The sequence below is a fragment of the Crinia signifera genome, chromosome 5, assembly GCF_055691185.1.
Source record: "Crinia signifera chromosome 5, ASM5569118v1, whole genome shotgun sequence".
Lineage (NCBI taxonomy): Eukaryota > Metazoa > Chordata > Amphibia > Anura > Myobatrachidae > Crinia > Crinia signifera.
The window spans coordinates 61,034,326-61,055,901 of NC_139221.1; the positions used below are offsets into that span (position 1 = coordinate 61,034,326).

The window sequence follows — 21,576 nt, forward strand, 5'->3', positions numbered from 1 at the left end:
AAGAGATCTCTTATATCTCCTGCATTAGGCTCTTCTTACATTGCCCTGGTCCTTATTCCAATTAAATGAATCCTGAAACAGGCCTAGATCCCTTAGTTTCCAAATGGATGGGTTGCCTAGGTTATATTCCCCTCTATGCTAAAAATGAAAGCTTAAGCTCCCTTTTATGTTTGTAAGGGTAGAAAATCATGGTATGACATCCGCTTGTTCTAATCTATGGTATTCCAGTTCATGCAGACTGAACACACGTCAAAGTAATAATCAGGAGAAATGTTGTCAATGGTCCTTGTAGCGTTTGATAAAATTGCTGTGCTATGAATGGCCATCTTGGCTGGGGCTCAAGCAGTGTGGTAACAAATGCCTGTGAACGTGTATTCTTAAATGCGTGACATCCCCTGTGTTTTATTAAAAAAATAAGTATTATTTAGCTTTTATTTAATTTTTTTAGGTGTTTCTTAAATTCCGCCTTGATTTCTGTACATGGAATGTTATGCGCTTCAAATCTATTGTCAAGATGATGCACATTACACTCAGGCTTGCTGCATTCAATTGTAGTGTACCATGCTTTTGAAATGTAAAAACTGGAATGCCAATTCATCCCAAAGTTTGTGCAGGTCTGAAAAGGAACATCATGGTTCATGTCAAATACATCATTTAGATTTCTCACCACTTTTTTTTAGCATTTTGTAGAAGCAGTTAATGCTAGTTTTTTGGGTGACCAGTATCAAGGCTCCAGAGGTGCGAGCAGATATCCGCTGGGTGTGCCTGAACTGCAGCACACTTAGCACAGGAGAAGCCACTTAACACTGCTAACCCCATGCATTTGGGGGCAAGAAAGCACCTGAAACAATTGAATAGCTCTCAGTCACTTTAGATGGGAGTGTCAAACGATTGAATCGCCCCCGAGTTAATGGATGTGAATACAATTAAGACTTCTAGGTGTAAAGTAGGTTACATGTAAGATATAGTTTAATATATTTTACGCAACATTAAGATTATATATAATGTAAATGCTCTTAAATAAAATGATTTTATTAAAAAAAAAAACTTTTAATTTGTTAATGAATGGTAAAGGCAGTGATAGGATGTCTGTTGCAGTAAACAATATGCTATATTATTAAGTAATTGATTTAAGTAACAGTGTATACATCAGGGGTGGCCAACCAATTATAGGCAATGAGCCAAAATATATGTTCTGGTGAGACTAAGAGCCGATACCATGCTGAAAATAAGTGCGGCCTATCTTCTACAAGGCTATGCCCCATTGTTGTATTCACAACTTTTATAATGACATTTGTTGGAGCATGACCCTATTGTTGTGTACACACGATCAGATGTGCCTTCAGATACTATCCACGATCCGATCAGATAGGATCGTGGATAGTATCTGAAGGCACATCCGATTTGCATACAAGTCTGACTATATAGTGCAGATCTGCACTATATAGTCAAGGCAGACAAGACTTTCTGCCTTGCAATACGTGAACGCGCATCGGAATTGGATCTGGAACTGAAGGGTTAAAACCCTTGCGATCTGCATCCGATTCCGATCCGATGTTGACTATATCGTCAACATCGGAAGGCAAAAAGTACCGTGTGTACACACCATAAGTCAAACTTCATCTTCCCAATATAAAACACTTTATTACCCTTTCACTTTGCTGTAATTTTTATTAGTGGAACTATTGACAATCCTTTTTAATAAAAAAAAAAAATCTGGCTTGTAAGAGAATCTACTCGCAGTTATTCTATGATGTGTATTTGTAAGAACAGATCAATGTTACGATTTAACTTATTTCAGTGTTACAGAGGTAATTAGACCGCCCCTACTCCCGCTCTGCTATGCAGCCACACTCCTGCTCTGATATCTGTACACCGCACCCACTCTGCCGTCTGGTCCTTGCACCCTTGGTCCTCGCTCACTACATTGTAGGGGTATATTCCATGGGGTCCTCAAACTATTTTGCTCTGGAACCCCATCAGACAATAAAATTAATGACAGGACCCCAGCAAGTGACTGCAGAAGGTCATCACATCATGTGTGTAGTCAGCAGGCAGCACATACATGACAGCATTGTGGAGACACAAAATGATGGGAGGAGTCTAATATAACAGACAATTCACCTGATCTTTCAGACTCCTTGAATCACTGACTGAGATTAGAAAAGTCATCAGCCTGATGATCAGCAGCATGGAGTCATGACCCCATGCTGAGAAGGTCGGAACCCACTTTGGGGTCAGTACACACAGTTTGAGAACCGCTGCACTATACCTTTACATGGGTAAAGGTATTTTATAAAGAGTACAATGTGCAGTGGACTATTGCGGAAACCTGGAAATCCCCCCTGAATAAATGTGTTGTGGGAAGTAAACCTTTCTTTAGTTCAGCTGTTTTGTTACCTCTGCATAAGAGTTATAAATCTGGCTTACTGCCCTAAATAAACAGATCAATCAACTCTTTTATAATTTCAAAGTGCCGTATTCAATTAGCGCATTAATTACTGCACACTAATTTATCTGCCGGGGCTATTCAATATTATTACGCAGCAACCTGTGATCTGCAGATTTGTGACCATACAGTAAATTTGTTATATAAAGTCAATTTGTTACTGCCCAATACACGCAGTTCAATTTGACTATTTTTCTATTTGATATATTTCTTTTGCCTGGAAAGTTGAAATCGAATCCAAATCGAATGATTTTCAAGCGCATTCCATCCCGATTCGATCCCAATATGCGGCATCTAAATTAGGCTGTGCAGGCAAGACTATATACAGGCAAGACTATATAGTACATGCATGCATTATACATCTGGTCAGTCATCACAGCGTTCTCTCTTTGTGACCGATTGCTCAGCACACATCGCTGGTACAGTACATCGCTGGTGCATTGCTGTATGTTGAGCAATCTGTGCTGAACTTGATTACACAGCACAAAGCTCTCGTCGCCCCGTATGTACAGGGCAATACATTTATTTTAGAAAAGTAAGGTTAAACAGAAATGTGTATAATGTAATGTGATTGCTGTGTTATACTGTACTTTGCCAGAATTGTAAGTCTCCTGGAAGAGAGAAGCAGCTGAGTGTGCACAGGATGAATGTTGTGTACTTAGTAAATAATTGCAGGGAAATGTTGTGTAAGTGTCCATGTGTAAACACACAGCAGCTGCGGATCACCTCTATTTCACTCTGTAAAGCAGCGATATGCATCCTATATACCTATACATAGGTATACATAGAAGCTGATTCTGCCTCTGGTCACTTGTTTGGAGAAAAAAAAAATGAAGCAGCAGCTTAAACTGTGGTACAAATAATGTAGAATCAGAACTGGCTCTCACTACACAAGCATGCACAAGTTATTTTCAAGCACAGCTGTGGGGAAGCGGCTGCTCAGTTCTGTACTAATAAAATACAAATACAGCAGGATACCTCTGCATACATCTGTGGGATCTGAGTAAACATCACTGGTCACAACTTCCGATATTTGCAGACTCGTTGTAGGATCCAGACCCCTAGGTCCTGGAAGTCTACACCCATTAACGAAGACCCTGGCACGACTACAAAACGTTGACATGCTGCAGCTAACAGTGACATGAATAAGGGCAAGACCCATTCTGTACATGTGCAGTATTGGTCTAGTGCTGGGGTAGCCAACTCCAGTCCTTGAGAGCTACCAACAGTGCATGTTTTCCAGATCTCCTCACAGAATCACAAGTGAAGTAATTAACTCCACCCGTGGATCATTTAAAATGTGTCAGTAAGTAGTGTTCATTCTAGCACCCGCTATCTTTGAAAACCCATGCAGTTCCTCTTACCTGCCTGGGGTGTTGCTGTGTACTGTGGTGTTTCTAGCACAGGTCTGGTTTGCCTTACAGCACTTATATGCAAACCAGACCTGTGCTAGAAGCACAACAGCAGACTGCGACACCCTAGGCTGGGAAGAGGAACTGCATGGGTTTTCAAAGATAGCGGGTGCTTACTGTAGGTAAGTAATGATTACACCTTTGCAGCAGCTAGGTTGTCTGGAAAATGTGAACTGTTGGTAGTTCTTGAGGACTGGAGTTGGCTACCACTGGTCTAGTGCCTGCATAGATTTCCAAACATTAGATTTATACATAAGCCATTGGGTTTGTGTACATATCCAAATCCGGCCCATAATGCAAGGTATCTGTGTGGTTGCCTACTTAGGCCTGTGTATTATGGACAGAATGTGCACGTGTTATTATAATACATGAAAAGTGTGTAGAAACTGTGAAGGGAAGATTTGTCATGCAATGAGACACATATATATGCCACTTTCACACCTCGGACCCGGGTATTGCCTTGTTGGTGAAGTATAGAAACGGATCGAGGTGTGGTTTGAAAGCACCACAGCTTCTAAAACTGGTAGACCATACAGTCGATTTGACCCGGGTTATAAAAAGGGTCAGACCCGGGTCGCCCTCTGTATAATGAAAGACTCAGGTTTAGGGAGTATTTAATCCCTGCCGCTATTTCCGATGCGGGAAATGGCAGCGGGAACCTATTCGCCTGTCATTTCCGACAGCATTGAAGAGGCATCTCGGCAGAACGGACCTGACTTTAAGAGCTGTCGGACCCATTTTGCTGAAAACGGTCATGGATTGTCGAGATCATGGCCGTATCTCGACAATACATGGCCGTTTACACAGCAATTCCCCCTTTTCCCCAATTGGAAGGCAGGACATTGACATACCTGCCGATAAACCAGCAAGTTGCTGAGAAAGGGACAGGGTCGTGACTGCCGGTATATCCTGAGATTGAATACCCCCCTTAATGTGAACTCCAGACCTGGGTCCGACCCAGCTTTACGATGTGAAAGGGGTAAAAGTCTGTGAGTATTAAACATCGTGTATTACAGTTTGCATTTTAAGACCTCTTCTACCTCAGTTGGTATAGCCTACAATCTACTGACAACCAAATAACTAAACCTGAAATTTTGATGACAGAATCGTATGTGGCCCACACTTTCTTACCATACAAACAGAAAAATTGGAACTAACAGACAATGGGGCGCAAAGTATACTTATGGAGGTCGTAAATTGTAGTCTTCCTTTATGACACAGTCTCTTTGGTGATGTTATGGTCCAGTCATGATGATCGGTTTCAAGTGAGATAAAGACATAAAAAATTCTTAGAACATGTGTGGATCAAAGTTGTATGTGCTTTTTTAATAAAGATGAGTGAGCGGTTTTGCGTACCGAACTCACGTTTATGTAAGTTGATACGAAGCTTATAAAGGTTTCTTTGGTGGGATCCTGGAATGTCCTGTTCCAAAGTGTGAAAAGCAGTTGAATCTTCTTACGTGAGCTCGGAAAAGGAAAACATACAAATCATGTGTAGACTTGTGATATAGGTTGTGTTGTTAGTATACGAGGTGCTGAAATTTACACAGCGCACCTCACTCACCAAGAGCACAAGAGTAACAAGTACATAAAGGTATCTTTACAGTATGGGCATACCCCAACTCACGGTAGTTTTTGTGGTATTCAAACTCATAAAGGTTTCTTTATGTATTCGTTATCTTCCAATATCCCACAGCCGTGCAATCTTCCCAGTGTTCTTGGTGAAAAATGAATATATCATGTGTCAGACAATTAAACCGTGATTATAGGGAGGAGGTTTTTCCACAATTTATGGTGTACCTCACGCACCCCGAAATATAATTTTTTTAGAAGTGCAAAGAAGGAGGGCGTACCCCAACTCACTCTTGGGTGTCAGGTGGTCCACACATCAAAGTTTCTTTTATAAAGGTGTCATAGGATGGCTTTATAGACTTCAGTTATTCGTGGTACATGTAAAAAAAAAAAGATGTGCCCAATGTGTAGGAGTGTTTAACTTTAATAAAGGTAGGCCGGAAATGATGGCGTACCTTACTCACCATTTATGGTGGAAGAGTAAAACTTATAACGGTTTCTTTAGTAACGAATCCCCAAAAAAACTTTCGGTACTTGTTTCCTAGCACGGCGCCTGTCGGGTTGATCGCATGCCTTAAGTTTAAGGTACTTAAGGCATGCGTTCGACGCGATGGACCCGATTTTCTGTCAATCACCAGTTTATTTGCCGGTAAAAGAGAAAATCGCGTATATAGTGTCCATCGCGGGACATTATAATGGGCCGCGATGCAATCAACGCGATTTTCCCATAGAGAATAATGTTAAATGATTTTTAAAGTTAAAATCGCATTATAATGGCCCACGATGCGATCAACGCGATTTTACATAGGGAAGAATGGGAAATGGGCCAACATGGCCAATTTCTCATTGTATATGGTTATAAAGTATGGTTAATGCCCCCCCATTGTTAACGCCACCCCACTATTGGCGCCAACCCGAAGCGTGGCAAGCGCAGCGAGGGGCGGCGGTACACGTCCTCCGACCTTTTCATACCCCCACTATCCACGTACAGACGCGTATACCTGTGAAGTTATGCTGCGCTCGCCACGCTTCGGGCTCGGTGGCTCGCTGCGCTCGCCACACTTTAGAAAATCAACTCCCATGCCGACGTGGATAGTGGGGGTTTCAAAAGGTCAGAGGACGCGTACCGCTGCGCTCGCCACGCTTCGGGTTGGCGTCAATAGTGGGGTGGCGTTAACAATGAAGGCCCATTTCAGCCATCAGGTGGGGTTTGCTATTAAAATACAGGGTTTGGCGGCTTTTTACATTGAAATCAATGTAAAATTGGGTCTCAGGGACCATTTTACATTGTCGTGTCCATCGCATGCGATTTGGTTGGCATGCGATGCGATCGACACAATTATTCCGACCCGATCAATACAATCAAAATTGCGGGCGCCGTGCTAGGAAAAAAGTACCAAACTTTCTCCTTAGCCAATATAAAAAATGTTCACAAACTTTTAACCCAGACAATTGATAAAACAATTGTCCGGTTTTAGGCACCCCCCACTATCCACGCCACCCCGAAGCGTGGCGAGCGCAGCGGAACGCATCCTCCGTCCTTTTCATTCCCCCACTATCCACGTTGGCATGGAGTTGATTTTATATAGTGTGGCGAGCGCAACAAGCCACCCAGCCCGAAGCGTGGCGAGGGGATGAGGATTACTTTACATGTATTCCTCGTCCCCTCGCAGGGCTCGCTGCGTTCGCCACACTATATAAAATCAACTCCACGCCGACGCGGATAGTGGGGGTATGAAAAGGTTGGAGGACACGTTCCGCCGCCCCTCGCGGGGCTCGCTGTGCTCCCCACACTTCGGGTGGCGTGGATAGTGGGGGGTGCCTAAAACCTCATTGTATGTCATACAATGATATTATTGTATAGCTAATGTAATGGCATCGTACACCCTATAAAATTGCATGCGATTTTGTGGGAGGTGCGATGCAATTCGATCCCCCAGGGCTAACAGAGCAGTGAATAAATAACATAGGAAAATTGCATCGCACGGCCCTTAAAATGGCCCATGCAATGTGATTTTCCTACGCAAAATAGCCCACTAAGCAAATTGCTTAGTGGGCGCCCATCTACTACATAAGTACCGTTTTGTTGCTTTTTAGTCCATTTTTAGTTTATTTTTACATTATTTTTTTTTTGTTCTATGAAGGGTGAAAAACAGATTTAGACCTTCAAATAGAAACCAAAGCACCACTGAAAGCAGAATGGACATAAATGATATAATAAGATTTGATTCCTTATTTGGAATAGAAACATTGTAGTTGATTTTTGTAGGGATGTTGGTTCTATTCTGATCGATTTTATAAGGGACTCAAAATGGACCTGCAGTAGATATTCCCCATAGTTACAAAGGCACGCACACCAATCAATCATACTCTCCTTTTTATATGATTTTATACATAAAGTCTTGTAAGATTAATTACCCAATTGATTCAAAAACATTTGTCTCTTATTTAGGTAATGTGCCTGTGTGAAAAATAAATTGCCAGCAATGCTCATTTGTTTCAGTGGTTTACACTATTCATTTAGCGAGATGCTTTGATTTTGTTCCAGATCCCTACTTCAGTACAGTTATCTTCCTTTACAACTAGATTTTTACTTTTAACAATTTTAAGAATACTTCAGGTGCACATATAAAGGCAAATTGTCTCCAGAGAATCTGCATATTTGATAAAAAGGAAATTGAACTTATTTTTAGGATTGGGTTTTCTCATTTGAATATATATGAAGTCTTTAAATATTGAGTGCCTTAGGTAAAATGTAAGGATTTTTTCATGAAATCTACATTTGACGATCTTCTGTCCTAAGGATATCTGTGGCAGAATGTTTCATTTTTATCTGTTTCAAGTAAATTTAAGTTTAAATATAAGATAATGCATTTGGCAGTGATACCATTTGGCGCGGAGTACCTTTGCGCCATGCAGGTCCACAACCCATGTAAAATCACTAACCAGAGGGTGAAGCATTATGGACCCAACAAGTAAAGGAATTTCAAATTGTCAATCCACAGTGACTGTGTGCCAAGCGAGTCTCCCCGCAGAGAATGTGCACTAAGCTATAAGACAACACAATGGTTTTAACACTTTATTTAGTGGCTCTGTTCCTGCGTGGACTTCCCCACTGGCTTTGTTCCTCTTTGCAAAGATCTGCAGCCAGAATTTGCAGAGGGACTTTTTGAATTCCCTGTATAAAGACCAGAGAGGCGGAACAGATGTATTCTCATGTGGGGAACATGTCTCATGCAAACCTGCAGTTAAGCGCTTTATGCCTGTTGATGATGTTGACTTGTCATCATCCACTGACCATGCAGATCTGTGTGCATCTCCAATATACATAGGAATTGTTGCAGAAATGTGCAATGTGTCCTAATTTTCCTACCAGCTCTGCATCTGGCACTGTGTGTGTAATAACTGCGGTAAAGTATTGTAAGCGAGTTAATTTTATTTTTTTCCCTAATTCTTAGAACGTGTTGTTCATTGAACACCTTTTGTGAGTGCATAATTCACTTCATTTCTTGGATAAGATTGATGTGTGTGGGTTGGTTGTTGCTTCAGAATCTTTGTGATCATGTGGAAGGGTTTCTATGGTAATGGCTCTTTTCATATTTGGTAAAAATCCAAACATATGAAGAGTCTTGAAGTGTCATTCATTAATGTAACATTTTAGAATTTACTAGCATCTGTTGTATAATGAATTGACGCAATAATCTGCCCATACACAAATGTGCTACTCATATTAACCTAAACTCTAGCTACCTGAGTGGCATGCCTTTTTTGTGTGTGTGGCATCGCAGCGCCGAGACCACAACTTTTTATCTAACTTCAGGCCTGATTCGGGGATGTACAGTAGTACATTGGTAACTGTGATCCTGTATGCACTGGATGGGCAAAAATATGCTTATACTGTAGCATTCAGTCCTCCTAAGGCTGCATCTCGGATCCAAGCAGCTGTGTACAAATGCGCAACTCCTGTCTCCGATCCTTTGATAATGTAGTCCTATGTGTAACCCTATGGTTGCACAAAATGAGGTGCTGGCGCCATGTTTGCGTATGGGATCGCATTTGTATTCTGCGAGACACCTTCAAAATGGTCACGATGTGCCTTTAGTTTTGCTGAAGCTTCCCGTTGGCTCCCCCAAAACAATCTCTGAATGTAAATCAGTTCCAGACTAAATCCGCAATGTGATGGACATCACTAAGGCACCATGTTACCTGCGCAGTCAGACGGTCGTTTCTGAACACAGTAATTATCCGCATTGCCTAAAATTCTTCATTTCCTTTATTTCGGCTGCAGAATTAAAGCTTATTCTAGGTGTCACTGCCGATAAGTGTTTAATTTACTCTGAGTGACAGAGTCTGCTGAAATAAAACATTGTAATAGATTTTTATTGAGCGTCCTGGATGCTTATCACGGCCTCTATGAAATCTGGCAGATTGGAGTGTTTAGACGCTGCACTGTTGTAGTGTGAAAAGGTCGCTGTTAGTATGCAGTCATATAGTGGAATTCAGTTGCTTAATGTAGTGTTCATTCTAGCACCCGCTATCTTTGAAAACCCATGCAGTTCATCTTCCCTGCCTGGGGTGTCACTGTCTGCTGTAGTGCTTCTAGCACCGTGTGGTCTGTATATTAGCACTGATATGCAAACAGACCTGTGCTAGAAACACCTCAGCAGACAGCGACACCCTAGGCAGGGAAGAGGAACTGCATCGTTTTTCAAAGATGGCGGGTTCTAGCAGGAGCACTAGCTTAATGGGTGTCCACCATCAGCAGTTCAAAACCTGACACTTCAGGATATGATAATAAACAATATGTAATTGCTCCCCCTGATCTGCCATCACTTTAGATGGGTCATGAGAGATATGCATAAACAATTGAATCCCACCATAATATTGACACTAACTTGGTGGTGTGATGTGGACCAAGGGCCCGATTCTGTTTTTGCAGGCTAGCGAGCAGGTAAATGCAGCCCTGCAGGGATGTGAACGCGTACACATCCATTTGCATGTGGCTGAACAGCTGAGAAATCATTTGATGATTTATTCTTCTCTGCCCAGCACTCGCTGCCGCCGCGTGACCCAGCAGTCACTCTATGTGATAAAGGCAACTAACTATCGTTAAGAATTTCCTTTGAACTCCCCAGAGCTACAGAATGAACAATATAGTGCAGGGGTGGCCAACCCGCGGCTCTCGAGCCGCATGCGGCTCGCCCCTTGCTGAGTTGCGGCTCTCTTGCAGCCCGCCGTCTGTCCCCAACGTCCCTAACTTCCCTTGTCCTGAGGGGAGGAGAGAGCGCATCGCGCATCTCTCCTACCCCTCACTGTGCATCCTTGTGACTGCGCCATCCGCCAATCAGAGCTCGCGGGCCGGCATCCAATCAGGAGCCGGCCCGCGAGCTTTGATTGACGGATGGCCCAGTCACAGGGAAGTGAGGGGGGAAGGGGACGCGCGGTGTGCTGTGCTCTCCTCCCCTCGTGGACAAGGCTGCAGGGGGACGCAAGTCTGTCCTCTCCCAGCCCGGCAGCAGCAGCAACAACGGTGAGTGCTGCTGCTGGTAAATTAGCACTGTGGGGGCATAGCATCTTTTTGGCACTGTGGGGGCAATGCAGATGGTGGCACTGTGGGGGCAATACAGATGGTGGCACTGTGGGGGCAAGGCAGATGGTGGCACTGTGGGGGCAAGGCAGATGGTGGCACTGTGGGGGCAAGGCAGATGGTGGCACTGTGGGGGCAAGGCAGATGGTGGCACTGTGGGGGCAAGGCAGATGGTGGCACTGTGGGGGCAAGGCAGATGGTGGCAGTGTGGGGGCAAGGCAGATGGTGGCACTGTGGGGGCAAGGCAGATGGTGGCACTGTGGGGGCAAGGCAGATGGTGGCACTGTGGGGGCAAGGCAGACGGTGGCACTGTGGGGGCAATGCAGACGGTGGCACTGTGGGGGCAATGCAGACGGTGGCACTGTGGGGGCATAGCATCTTTTTGGCACTGTGGGGGCAATGCAGATGGTGGCACTGTGGGGGCAATGCAGATGGTGGCACTGTGGGGGCAATGCAGATGGTGGCACTGTGGGGGCATAGCAGCTTTCTGGCACCGTGGGAGCATACTCGGCACCATGGGAGCATATGTGTATCTGGCACTATTGGAGGCATATGTGTATTACACCCACCGCAGGGGTCCAAATAGACCACTCCTATTTTTGGCGATGTTGTTGGCTCTTTAGCTTGACTAAAGATATTTTTCAGCTCTTTACCTCTGACCGGTTGGCCACCCCTGATATAGTGCATGCAAGCTGAACAATTTCAAACGGTAAAGCTAAAGCGTTTGCTTTACCACTGACCATCTATCTCTGTCTATCTTGTTTTTAAAAAAAGTACACAGTAACATCCATTCGCAGCCTAGGGGGATCCACCCACATCACTCGATGGTCAGCGATTATCGAATGATGGCGAAGGTGCACACATATAAAAGTGACTCTCAAGTAACTTACATATGAGTGGACGCTCAGGAGGAAGCCGCTCCCTGCACCCGCGTCATTTGTGCTATTGCATGAGAATGCCTAGCTGGGCATTCCCATATGTAAATGGGCCGGCCTGCCGCTCCACGCCCCCCACCCGCACACTTGGGTGCGTGCGCTCAGCGAACACCCTGTTCGCTGTGCCTGCACGCACCTTGCGTCTGTTTAAATAGACTGTCATCCTCTGCAGTATTCAGGTTTAATGAACAATTGTGTTCTACATTTCTTCTTGCATCTTTACTATGGTTTGATGATACAGCTCACTGCCACTAAACCCTCCAAAATGGATCGGCGGTGGCCACCCACATTGGAAAAGTAAATCTTTCAATGCTTCAGTGATGGCATTTGCACAGCAAAACAATACAGACTACATAGAACTATTTCCTGTTCTTAGCTTGTCCCCACATGTACTCTTTAGTGTGGATACATACTGTGTGCCACTAGTATGGAAGAAGGTTCCCAGCATTGCTTTCTCAGCATGAATCCCACTGCCCCTTTCACTGTCACTTGAAATAAATATTGATGCATGTGAATACTGTTAAGTTTATTTTTTAATATGTGTTTATTGTTTGTTTTTTTGGTAACTTTATTATTACTGATGTTTTGCATTGATTTGCAATGCTATATCCAATAAATAGACATACCCTCTGTGTGTGAAGAAGGAAAAGCTTGACCACTTTTTCTTTCTTTCCCCGTTTTTTATAAACCTTTTTATACTGTAATGTACTAGGATTATCAGTTGGAAGTTAGCATTACTTTGACAAGCAGAGGTCACAAGGGATAGGTATATTCTTAATGGGCAAGTATTGATACACACTTAAGTAGTGACTAGTGGCTGGTTGGTTTGGAAATGGCTAGGACTACAACTGTGTGTACTTAAAAAAAAAAAAAAAAAAAATCCGGTACTTGTGTATTATAGCGGCGCCCATCGCATCGCATACCATAAGGTATGCGATGCGATATCGCACAATGTCATACAATTTTAAAATTGTATGACATTGTGTATGGCATACAATGCGATGCGATTAAAAATTGTATAAGCACCCTAATGGGTGCTTACAATGTGAAATGCACCCCCCACGCCACCACCACCCCCCCCCCCCCCCCCACAATAAACGTGAACCCGAAGCGTGGCGAGCGCAGTGAGCCCTCCGACCTTTTCATACCCCCACTATCCACGTCGGCGTGGAGTTGAGAATAGAAGCCCGAAGCGTGGCGAGCCCGCGAGGGGATGCGGATACCTTCACAGGTATCGGCATCCCCTCGCAGGCTTCAAAGGTATCCGCGGGGCTCGGTGGCTCGCTACGCTCGCCACACTTTCTATTCTCAACTCCACGCCGACGTGGATAGTGGGGGGTATGAAAAGGTCGGAGGACGCGGGCTCGCTGCGCTCGCCACGCTTCGGGTTCACGTTTATAGTGGGGGTGCATTTCACATTGTAAGCACCCATTTGGGTGCTTATACAATGTTTCATCGCATAGGGGGCAAAAATCGCGTCGCATCGCATGCCATCGGGTGCATGGCATGTGATGCGATAAAAACATTGCGCGATGTACATCAGGGGCGCCACTATAATACACAAGTACCAAAAATCCTTATGTGGCCTTTTAATGGGTCTCTTGATGTGATGTTAAACTGGACGTAACCAATAGTGATATCTTTCTATTTGAAACGTTGGCTGCCCTTTTTATGACTACAAGTACCATGGAGTTGGTGTGACTGTCTGAGAATTTTCATGCATAAGTGTCAAGTAATGTTAGCTCCCACTTACTGAAATGTAACACAGAACGCTAAACTTTAACTGCTCTGTGCTGATGTGTGGTTTTTTTTTTGTTTGTTTTTTTGCTGTTCACTTACCAGATTTTAAAACTACAAATACTTACACGGATATAAACATGTACTGTAAGAACAGAAAATATATATTTTTTAAATATGCCATTCAGAAGAGTATGGCCATATACTGTATATTCCAGTCTGATAGTGATGCGTCACTGTAAGCCAGTTGGCCTCACACATGAAGACTAAAATCTTGCAAAACCAGTTGGATTCCATTTATCTGAAGCAATCCAATTTATATTGGCCACGCTAACCTCAAGATTATTAAATGTTGTGTGCTCATATTGAAAACTCCTTTTGAGGGCTGCATTCACCATATATTGAACACCTCATGTACGGGATTGCCATTGTTTTTTTTTTTTTTACCATCAATGATGAACTATCAAGTAAAAATTAATGTATACAAATAATTCAGTGAATTACCATTGATGGTTACACAAATTGACTGGCCTGGGCACAGGGCTTTGCAGGGGAGGGTATACATGAACCCTTGATGGTGGGAAACCTGGGTTCTTACTATAGGCCATGATCCATCGATTATTAGAAATCGTTGAGGGCCATCTCTACATCGTGTTACTCTGGGGGCACCAGTGAGTATGAGAATTTGAGGTAATGCCCAGTTGCAGACTCTCTTCTTCAAAGATGCTTCCCAACCACTATAGCAGACATTTGTTCTAAGCAAAACAAAATAAATTCTTACAAGGGAAACTGGTGGTTTCTCAAGACTTGGGAGATACAGGGTTCTGGCCTTTCCCCAGCATTTTCAATAGAAATTTGGCCTAACTCTGCTTGGTAAGTAGATTATAATTTATTTATTACCAGTTATTTACAGGTGGAGCTGGCTTTATCTGTGCCCGGTGCTTGCGAGATTCTCCTCTCTGGCGTGCGCAGGCGATAGACACTGGGACGTGCCAGGGGGGTCAGGGCGGCGAGGGGGACCGGTAGTGACGGCAGGGGAGGCAGCCGGGGACCCCCACCAAGCTCCGTTGCCACGGGGCGCGCGAGCGTCTCGTGCGCTCGTGCCCCTGGCGGTAGCTAGCCGCTGCGGGGGGATGGCGATAGAATCGCCATCCCCTGCATGGATTGAGCCGGCTCCATCTGTATATAGCGCACACATATTCCACAGCGCTTTACAGAGAATGTTTGAACACTCACATCAGTCCCTGCCCTAGTGGAGCTTACAATCTATATTGCCATATACAAGCACACACATTCATTCTAGGTCTGATTTTGTTGGGATCCAGATAACCTACCAGTAGATTTTTCGGAATGTGGGAGGAAACCGGAGTAGTGGGAATCGAACCCATGACCTCAGTGCTGTGAGGCAGTAACCACTACACCATCCATACTCACCTATTCTTCCAACTAGGGGACGATGTACAGTAGCTATTATACTATCTCAGGGTAGTAATAGGAATGACATGAGGGTTAGTATTTTATCCAAACACCATGTGAGCTTTACCCGGATTGATAGTGTGTACTTGTGGTTAGCCCTGGTATGTTTCTGTGCACCTATGCCAGTGGTTCCCAAACTGTGCGCCTAGGCTCCCTGGGGTGCCTCGGAGCAGTTGCAGGGGTGCCTCAGGGTGGTGGTCCAGAACCAATTAAAATTTTGTATGGCCAATGAAATAGGCAAAATCAGTGCCAATTATAAAATATGTGGATAAACAGAAGTGAATCATGTTCCTTACAACATAACTGGACCTAAGGATACAATTGAATCACAACTTATTTAATTTAATATTTATTTCTGAAATTCTCAGTAACATAACTTTTGGCCTAGGGGTGCCCTGAAAAATATTCTGATACTGTAGGGTGCCATGATTCAAAGTTTGGGAACCACTGACCTATGCATTTCATCAGAAGCCAGTATTTCAGCTTACATGCCTATTTCACTGCAGTAACAATTTTTTGTAAAAGTTCTGAATTATCGATCATTTGATTTAATTGTGTAGTAGTATTCTTTGTTTGGTTTCTTGTTTATATACTGTAGTTTTTTTTAAATACTGCATTGTACAAATGGGAGAAATTTATTCTGACAAATCCGGTCCATGCAACCTGAAATCTAGGGTCTGATTCTGCTTGGCTCGCTGAGCTGTGTAAAATCGCTGCTTACTGACCCATCTAACACCTTGCAAACATTCCCCCCACATTGTGAATGGATGTTTTACATAAACATCCATTCGCAGGGGAGCGTATGGGGTCAAAATCATTTGATGGTCGTCGACCATCGAATGATTTTTTTCCCCCCTGTTCACACAAATATAGATCAGTCTTGATTGACCAATATTTGCGGCATCCGGTTCGAGGAAAAGGGCGGGCAACTGACGTCCTGTGTCATCAGCCGGACGTCCCCATGCAAATGCCCCCGGCCGCCTCCATCCTACCACCCCTGTGCAAACGCCTCAGCGACTGTGCAAGTCGCTGAAGGCGTCCATACAGCAGCCCTGCACATATGCATATGCTAATATAGGCATGTGCAGAGGCTAAACATCGGTCCCCGGTGCAAATATGCCAGAGAATGACCGGAATCAGTACCATATTCTCTTGCACATGCAGGAAACCTACAGATTCAGTTCTCATAGCGGCCTAATAGAACCTTATTGTATGTTCCAAGAGTGATGAGATGGCAATGCATCGTAGCATTGTACCACTGTAGAATTTGGGCCTACGTAGACATAAAAGAATTTGGGCCTCATTTACAATGTGAGTAAAGTCCGCTACCCTGCAGCTGGACAAATCATGTAATAATAGAACTGATGCTGAAGGAAGAGGTTGCATGCATTTAAGTACAGGCTACTTGTACACATAGTACACAAATATTGTATAGTTGTAATTTAACGGTCATTAAGCATTGAGCTCAGATGTTTCATATCCCACATTTTAAATTCACCCTCCCTGGAGTACATCACGGTTATCGTTATATAACGTGAACACAAGTCTGTTCTTTCTCTCAGCCAAATGGGATTGAACTGCAGCCATAACCATTTTTGCACCCTATACAGAATGCCAAGAAATAACTCTGGATAATGTCTTACTTCTAAACAGAGTAACTCTTTCACACTATCCAGCTTATAACTGCTGGTCTGGGATCCCTCTTTCTGCCACTCCTTCATTCCTTTTTACACCAATATTGTCAGCCCAAGGTGCACAATGGAAACAATATAGAGTCATGGACAAATTTGTTGGTACCTTTCCATGAAAAAAGAATTCCTCTTGTTTTTCACTGAAGTACCTTGAAAGTGTCAAAAGGAATTGTTATCCAGCATTGTTTATTCAATATTTAATAGAAATCAGATATTACCTTGTTTCTTTCAATCAACTGAATCAAATGGAATTGACAGAAATAACGGGATCCCTAACCTCATAATCTTTAGATGATTGCAATAAAGCATTTCTGCAGCTCACATTGAGACTTCTGTGCTTGCACGCAGGTGGTTTTGACCACTCTTGCTGAGCAAACTGCTCCAGCCGCCTCGACGGGTATCTAGCCGATAGCTCAACAATCGTTAGGTCGATTGGGTAAGACAAAGGGTTGACCCAAACATTCTCCCAGAAACATTGGGGTAAATTTACTAAGATTGGAGTTCTTTTGAAGGTGGGATGTTGCCCATAGCAACCAATCAGATTCGACTTATTTATATAGCACCTCCTAGAAGATAATAGATAGAATCGGATTGGTTTCTATGGGCAACATCCCATCTTCAATAGAACTCCCATCTTAGTAAATTTCGCCATTGGGCCTATAGGAATTTTAGAAAATTCCAATATAGGTTTGTTGTTTTCAAAAGTGGAGTTCTCTTGGGTCATAGTCCATGGAGCCCGCTGGTACTCGGCACCATCCAACTAGGCTTACTATCAGAAACTGACATAACGTGACCTTGGATTTTAGCTTGTATATCTAAATTTTCCTTGCTTCTTTTTTTTCTGATTCGTAAAATTCTTTTGTTTGAATTTTTGGTAACTTTTTCTCTTGTGGCAGAGTCCAGAGAGGTTTGTACCAGTCCCATGAACTTTAGCTTTGTAATATTAAAAATTTGTTCTCCATTTCAATATGCTGAATGTCTTATTAGATATACATGCCTGGCCAACCAGTGGCTCTCTATTTGCTGTAAAAGTCCCTCGTAAAGCATTTTACCACAGCTTTAGAACCACAGGTTAACCAGGCCTGGATTAGAAGATTGAAGACCTATAATGCTAGTCAAAGAAACAATTAGTTTGAAATATCACTATATATACTATATAACATCCAATTGTTGTACTAAGGGGTACCAACACATACACAAAAAAAAGCTTTTAATTCCATCACTTTTCAGAAGGAATGAAGCATTGTTTTAATGAGCTGTTGGGGTAAAGTGCCAACAAATTTGGCCACGTCTGTATTTCCCCATAATGTATATAGAATAGTAATTATTGGTGCTCAAAGATCTGGTCACTGTTAGTTTCTTAACCATTGATCTCTGCCCTCAGCTAGACGTTTTCCGATAATAACTGCTCCCATAAGTCATGTACAATAGTTGATTGGTTGTTTAAGCTTACTGACACTAGTTTTTTTTTTTTGTAAGGTAGACTATTGTAAAAGTTCTTGTTCTCTGAAATTTTGGTGTTAAAATCTTAAATTCTACAAAAATATTATGTCATCATAGTTTATACGAAAAAGTAATCTTACATTTTTATTTTATTTATTTTATCTGAAAAATAACATCCAGTACACTTGAATGTGCGCCTTACTTTCTCACACCCACCTGTTCTGCCCCATGAGACCAGGACATTTATGACTTGTAATAATGATTCCCAAATTATCCCCCATTTTTTTTTATCCTCCAACAGTGTATTTCTACCTCAGTGTGCTTTTCCTGTAATGTATACCTCCACAGGTTGCACACCCTGCCAGCAGTGACTTACGTAGCAGTGACTAGCTGGTTGCCTCAGATGGTTCCTCTGAAGGCAGGATGTGTTTCACATGGGTGTTTCCACACACTGTGCAGCATCCGCTCTCCCATATCTGTGTTGGTTCTTTATATGGCTCATCTTCATAGTGCGCCCAACATGGCTGCCTCATCTGGTACTCTGGTGGATGGGATGAAAAATACACGGACCTGACTATCTATTGGGACCTTACTCTACACTGCAATCACCCCATTTTGTGTAATTTCTTATACGGGTAACCTATATCACCCAGGGAAATCCTACACAGTGCGCTTAAGATGGCTGCCTCACCTGGTACCTTGATAGGGTGGAATACACAACTCGTGGAATTTATTATCCAAAATGCCTGCACCAGCACTACATTGTGCCTACTGTGTTCGCAAGGTTTTCTTTTATGTCTGTGTGACTATGGCTGTACTTCCCAAATCCTATGTATGATGTGCATTGTTTAGATGTCTGTACAGCGCCTTGAGTCCAGTTGAAAATAGTGCACTATACAATTATTAAACATAATAATTGTACGTTTTTTTTTTGAAAAATTAATCAACAGTTTTATCATTTAAAGTTGCATAACTATTTAGGAAAGTTTTTAAGATGCAGAAAGGGTTCTATCCACAAGCCTGTATTCGGTATTGCTTTTCTTCCTGCCAGGCTTGGTTACTTGGGGTCTGATTGTGGACAGTTTTCCTACATGCGGTGTGTAGTGTAATTACATTACTGTAAAGACATCCATAGAGTGAGCCCGTTGGAAGCTGGGAGTCTCGTTAGTCTCATACTTGTCTCAGTTTTGTTCCCGATAAGACAAATCAGGCGTAAAGCTTATCATAGAGGCCCAAAGCAAACTAGTAGTTGGTTTAAGATCTATCCTCAGATTCTTCTCTGCGTCTGTGTAAATGTGCGTGCGGGTTACATGCATGTGTGAAATAGGATTATATGGAAAAATTAACATTTTGTAATCCGAGTTTTTATTAAAATTGGACTTACTCGCTTACATTTCAACCTTCATGATATTAAAAATAATATTTAAAATGCTTTTAAAAAATGCAAAGAGTATGGTCTACAGATAAAGTAGCTCCATTAATTGGTATTCTATAATACTTTTTTTTTTTTTAAGGCTGCATTGTTTTATTAGTTATATTCTAATACTGCTATTATAGTATAGTATTATAGTTTACTGGCAGTAGCTAACCTATTGCACAATAGCTTTCACGGCATGAGGCAATCTGCAATAGACCAGAGAAAGACTTATGAGAATTGAAACTATTGCTGTCTGAATGTAACCACTATGTTTAGTTTAACAATTTGTCCATTATTTTGCAGGTACATACCAAGGCCAGTGGATGGGAGGTATGAGACACGGATATGGTGTGCGGCAGAGTGTTCCCTATGGAATGGCCACAGTAATACGTTCTCCTCTTAGAACCTCTCTGTCTTCACTACGCAGTGAGCAAAGCAATGGCACTGTACTGCATGACATAGGTGGAGACAGTCCTGCTGGGACACGAGGAGGCTTTGTGTTGAATTTTCACAGTGACTCTGAGCTCATGACCGGCAAGAAGAAAGGCTTGTTCAGAAGAGGCTCGCTTTTGGGTAGCATTAAACTGCGAAAATCTGAGTCCAAGATCTCCATATCTAGCAAGCGCAGCTCTGTCAGAAGCGATGCGGCTATCAGTAGAATAAGCTCCAGCGATGCCAACTCTACCATTAGCTTTGGGGATGTAGACTCTGATTATTGTCCTGTAGAAGATCACGTCGATGCCACCACTACAGAAACCTACATGGGGGAGTGGAAGAATGATAAGCGCACGGGGTTTGGAGTAAGCGAGCGCTCAAATGGAATGAAATATGAGGGTGAATGGCAGAACAACAGAAGGCATGGATATGGATGTACCATTTTCCCGGATGGCACTAAAGAAGAAGGGAAGTATAAAAACAACGTTCTAGTCCGTGGAATAAGAAAGCAGCTTATACCGATAAAGAACACCAAAACGAAAGAGAAGGTAGACCGTGCCATGGAGGCGGCTCAGAGAGCGGCAGCTGTAGCGAGGACTAAAGTTGAGATAGCAGCTTCCAGGTATGTAGCTTTTTGTAGTAGATTATATTTGTGTACTTTGTCCCATTCTACAACTGCTGCCCATTGTATAGGGGCTGAAGGCAAATCTGCTTAACCTGTACATAGAGGTTTAGGAACTGCATCCCAGAAAAGCTTCAAAAGACCGGCTAGGGCCCTTATTCTGGCTCATTCGCAATGGCTGCACATTCACACGGGGACTGTTGCTTTGTGTATGCGCAGCAGCATTTCTGCGCATGTGTAGACGCTGGGTGCATGCACTCGGCGAAAAGCCTTGCGAGTGGGGGGTGGGGGGGGGGGGGGGGGGAGTGGGCCCTAATTCTGCCAATAATGTATATGCATTCATAGAGGGAGTGGTTTTTGCAGTGTAAATATGAATCTTTGCATTAAATGTATGTGGATTCAGGAAGAATAGCTTTCTTACCATGGCTAAATGTAGTATGTACAATATGATTACGTGAGCCTGTGACTTGTATGTGATCACTTGCCACTGTCACGCCAAGAGATGAAGTGTTCCAACCATGGAGCTTTCTCTGCATGCTGTATACTGATCTAGGTGCATCTGGTGGAACTGTACTTCGGTCTCATTTACAGTACACACCGTGTCCTCTCTGCTGCTACTGACTGCTAGTAAGATAACCAATGTGCATTTAGAAAATGTATTTGTTTGGACTATTTACAAATCATGTCCATATGTGGCTGCTGTCTGATCTGTGACACATCACAATGAAACCCATTATGTTGCTATAGTTGAATAGCTTCTATTCCTCTCATAGGAAGTCTAGCACTTCCTTTTTGCCCCA

The 21,576-nt window shown here is 43.0% G+C and overlaps 1 protein-coding gene across 3 annotated transcripts in view; it reads left to right on the forward strand.

Moving 5' to 3' along the window:
• JPH1 (junctophilin 1) overlaps window positions 1-21,576 on the forward strand; it is a 101,996-nt gene that overhangs the window by 4,743 nt on the left and 75,677 nt on the right. For all 3 annotated transcript variants that reach the window (XM_083187311.1, XM_083187312.1, XM_083187310.1), the window contains exon 2: window positions 20,023-20,776. In XM_083187311.1, coding sequence (XP_083043437.1) covers window positions 20,023-20,776 — 754 coding nt within the window. The remainder of the gene's footprint in view (window positions 1-20,022; window positions 20,777-21,576) is intronic.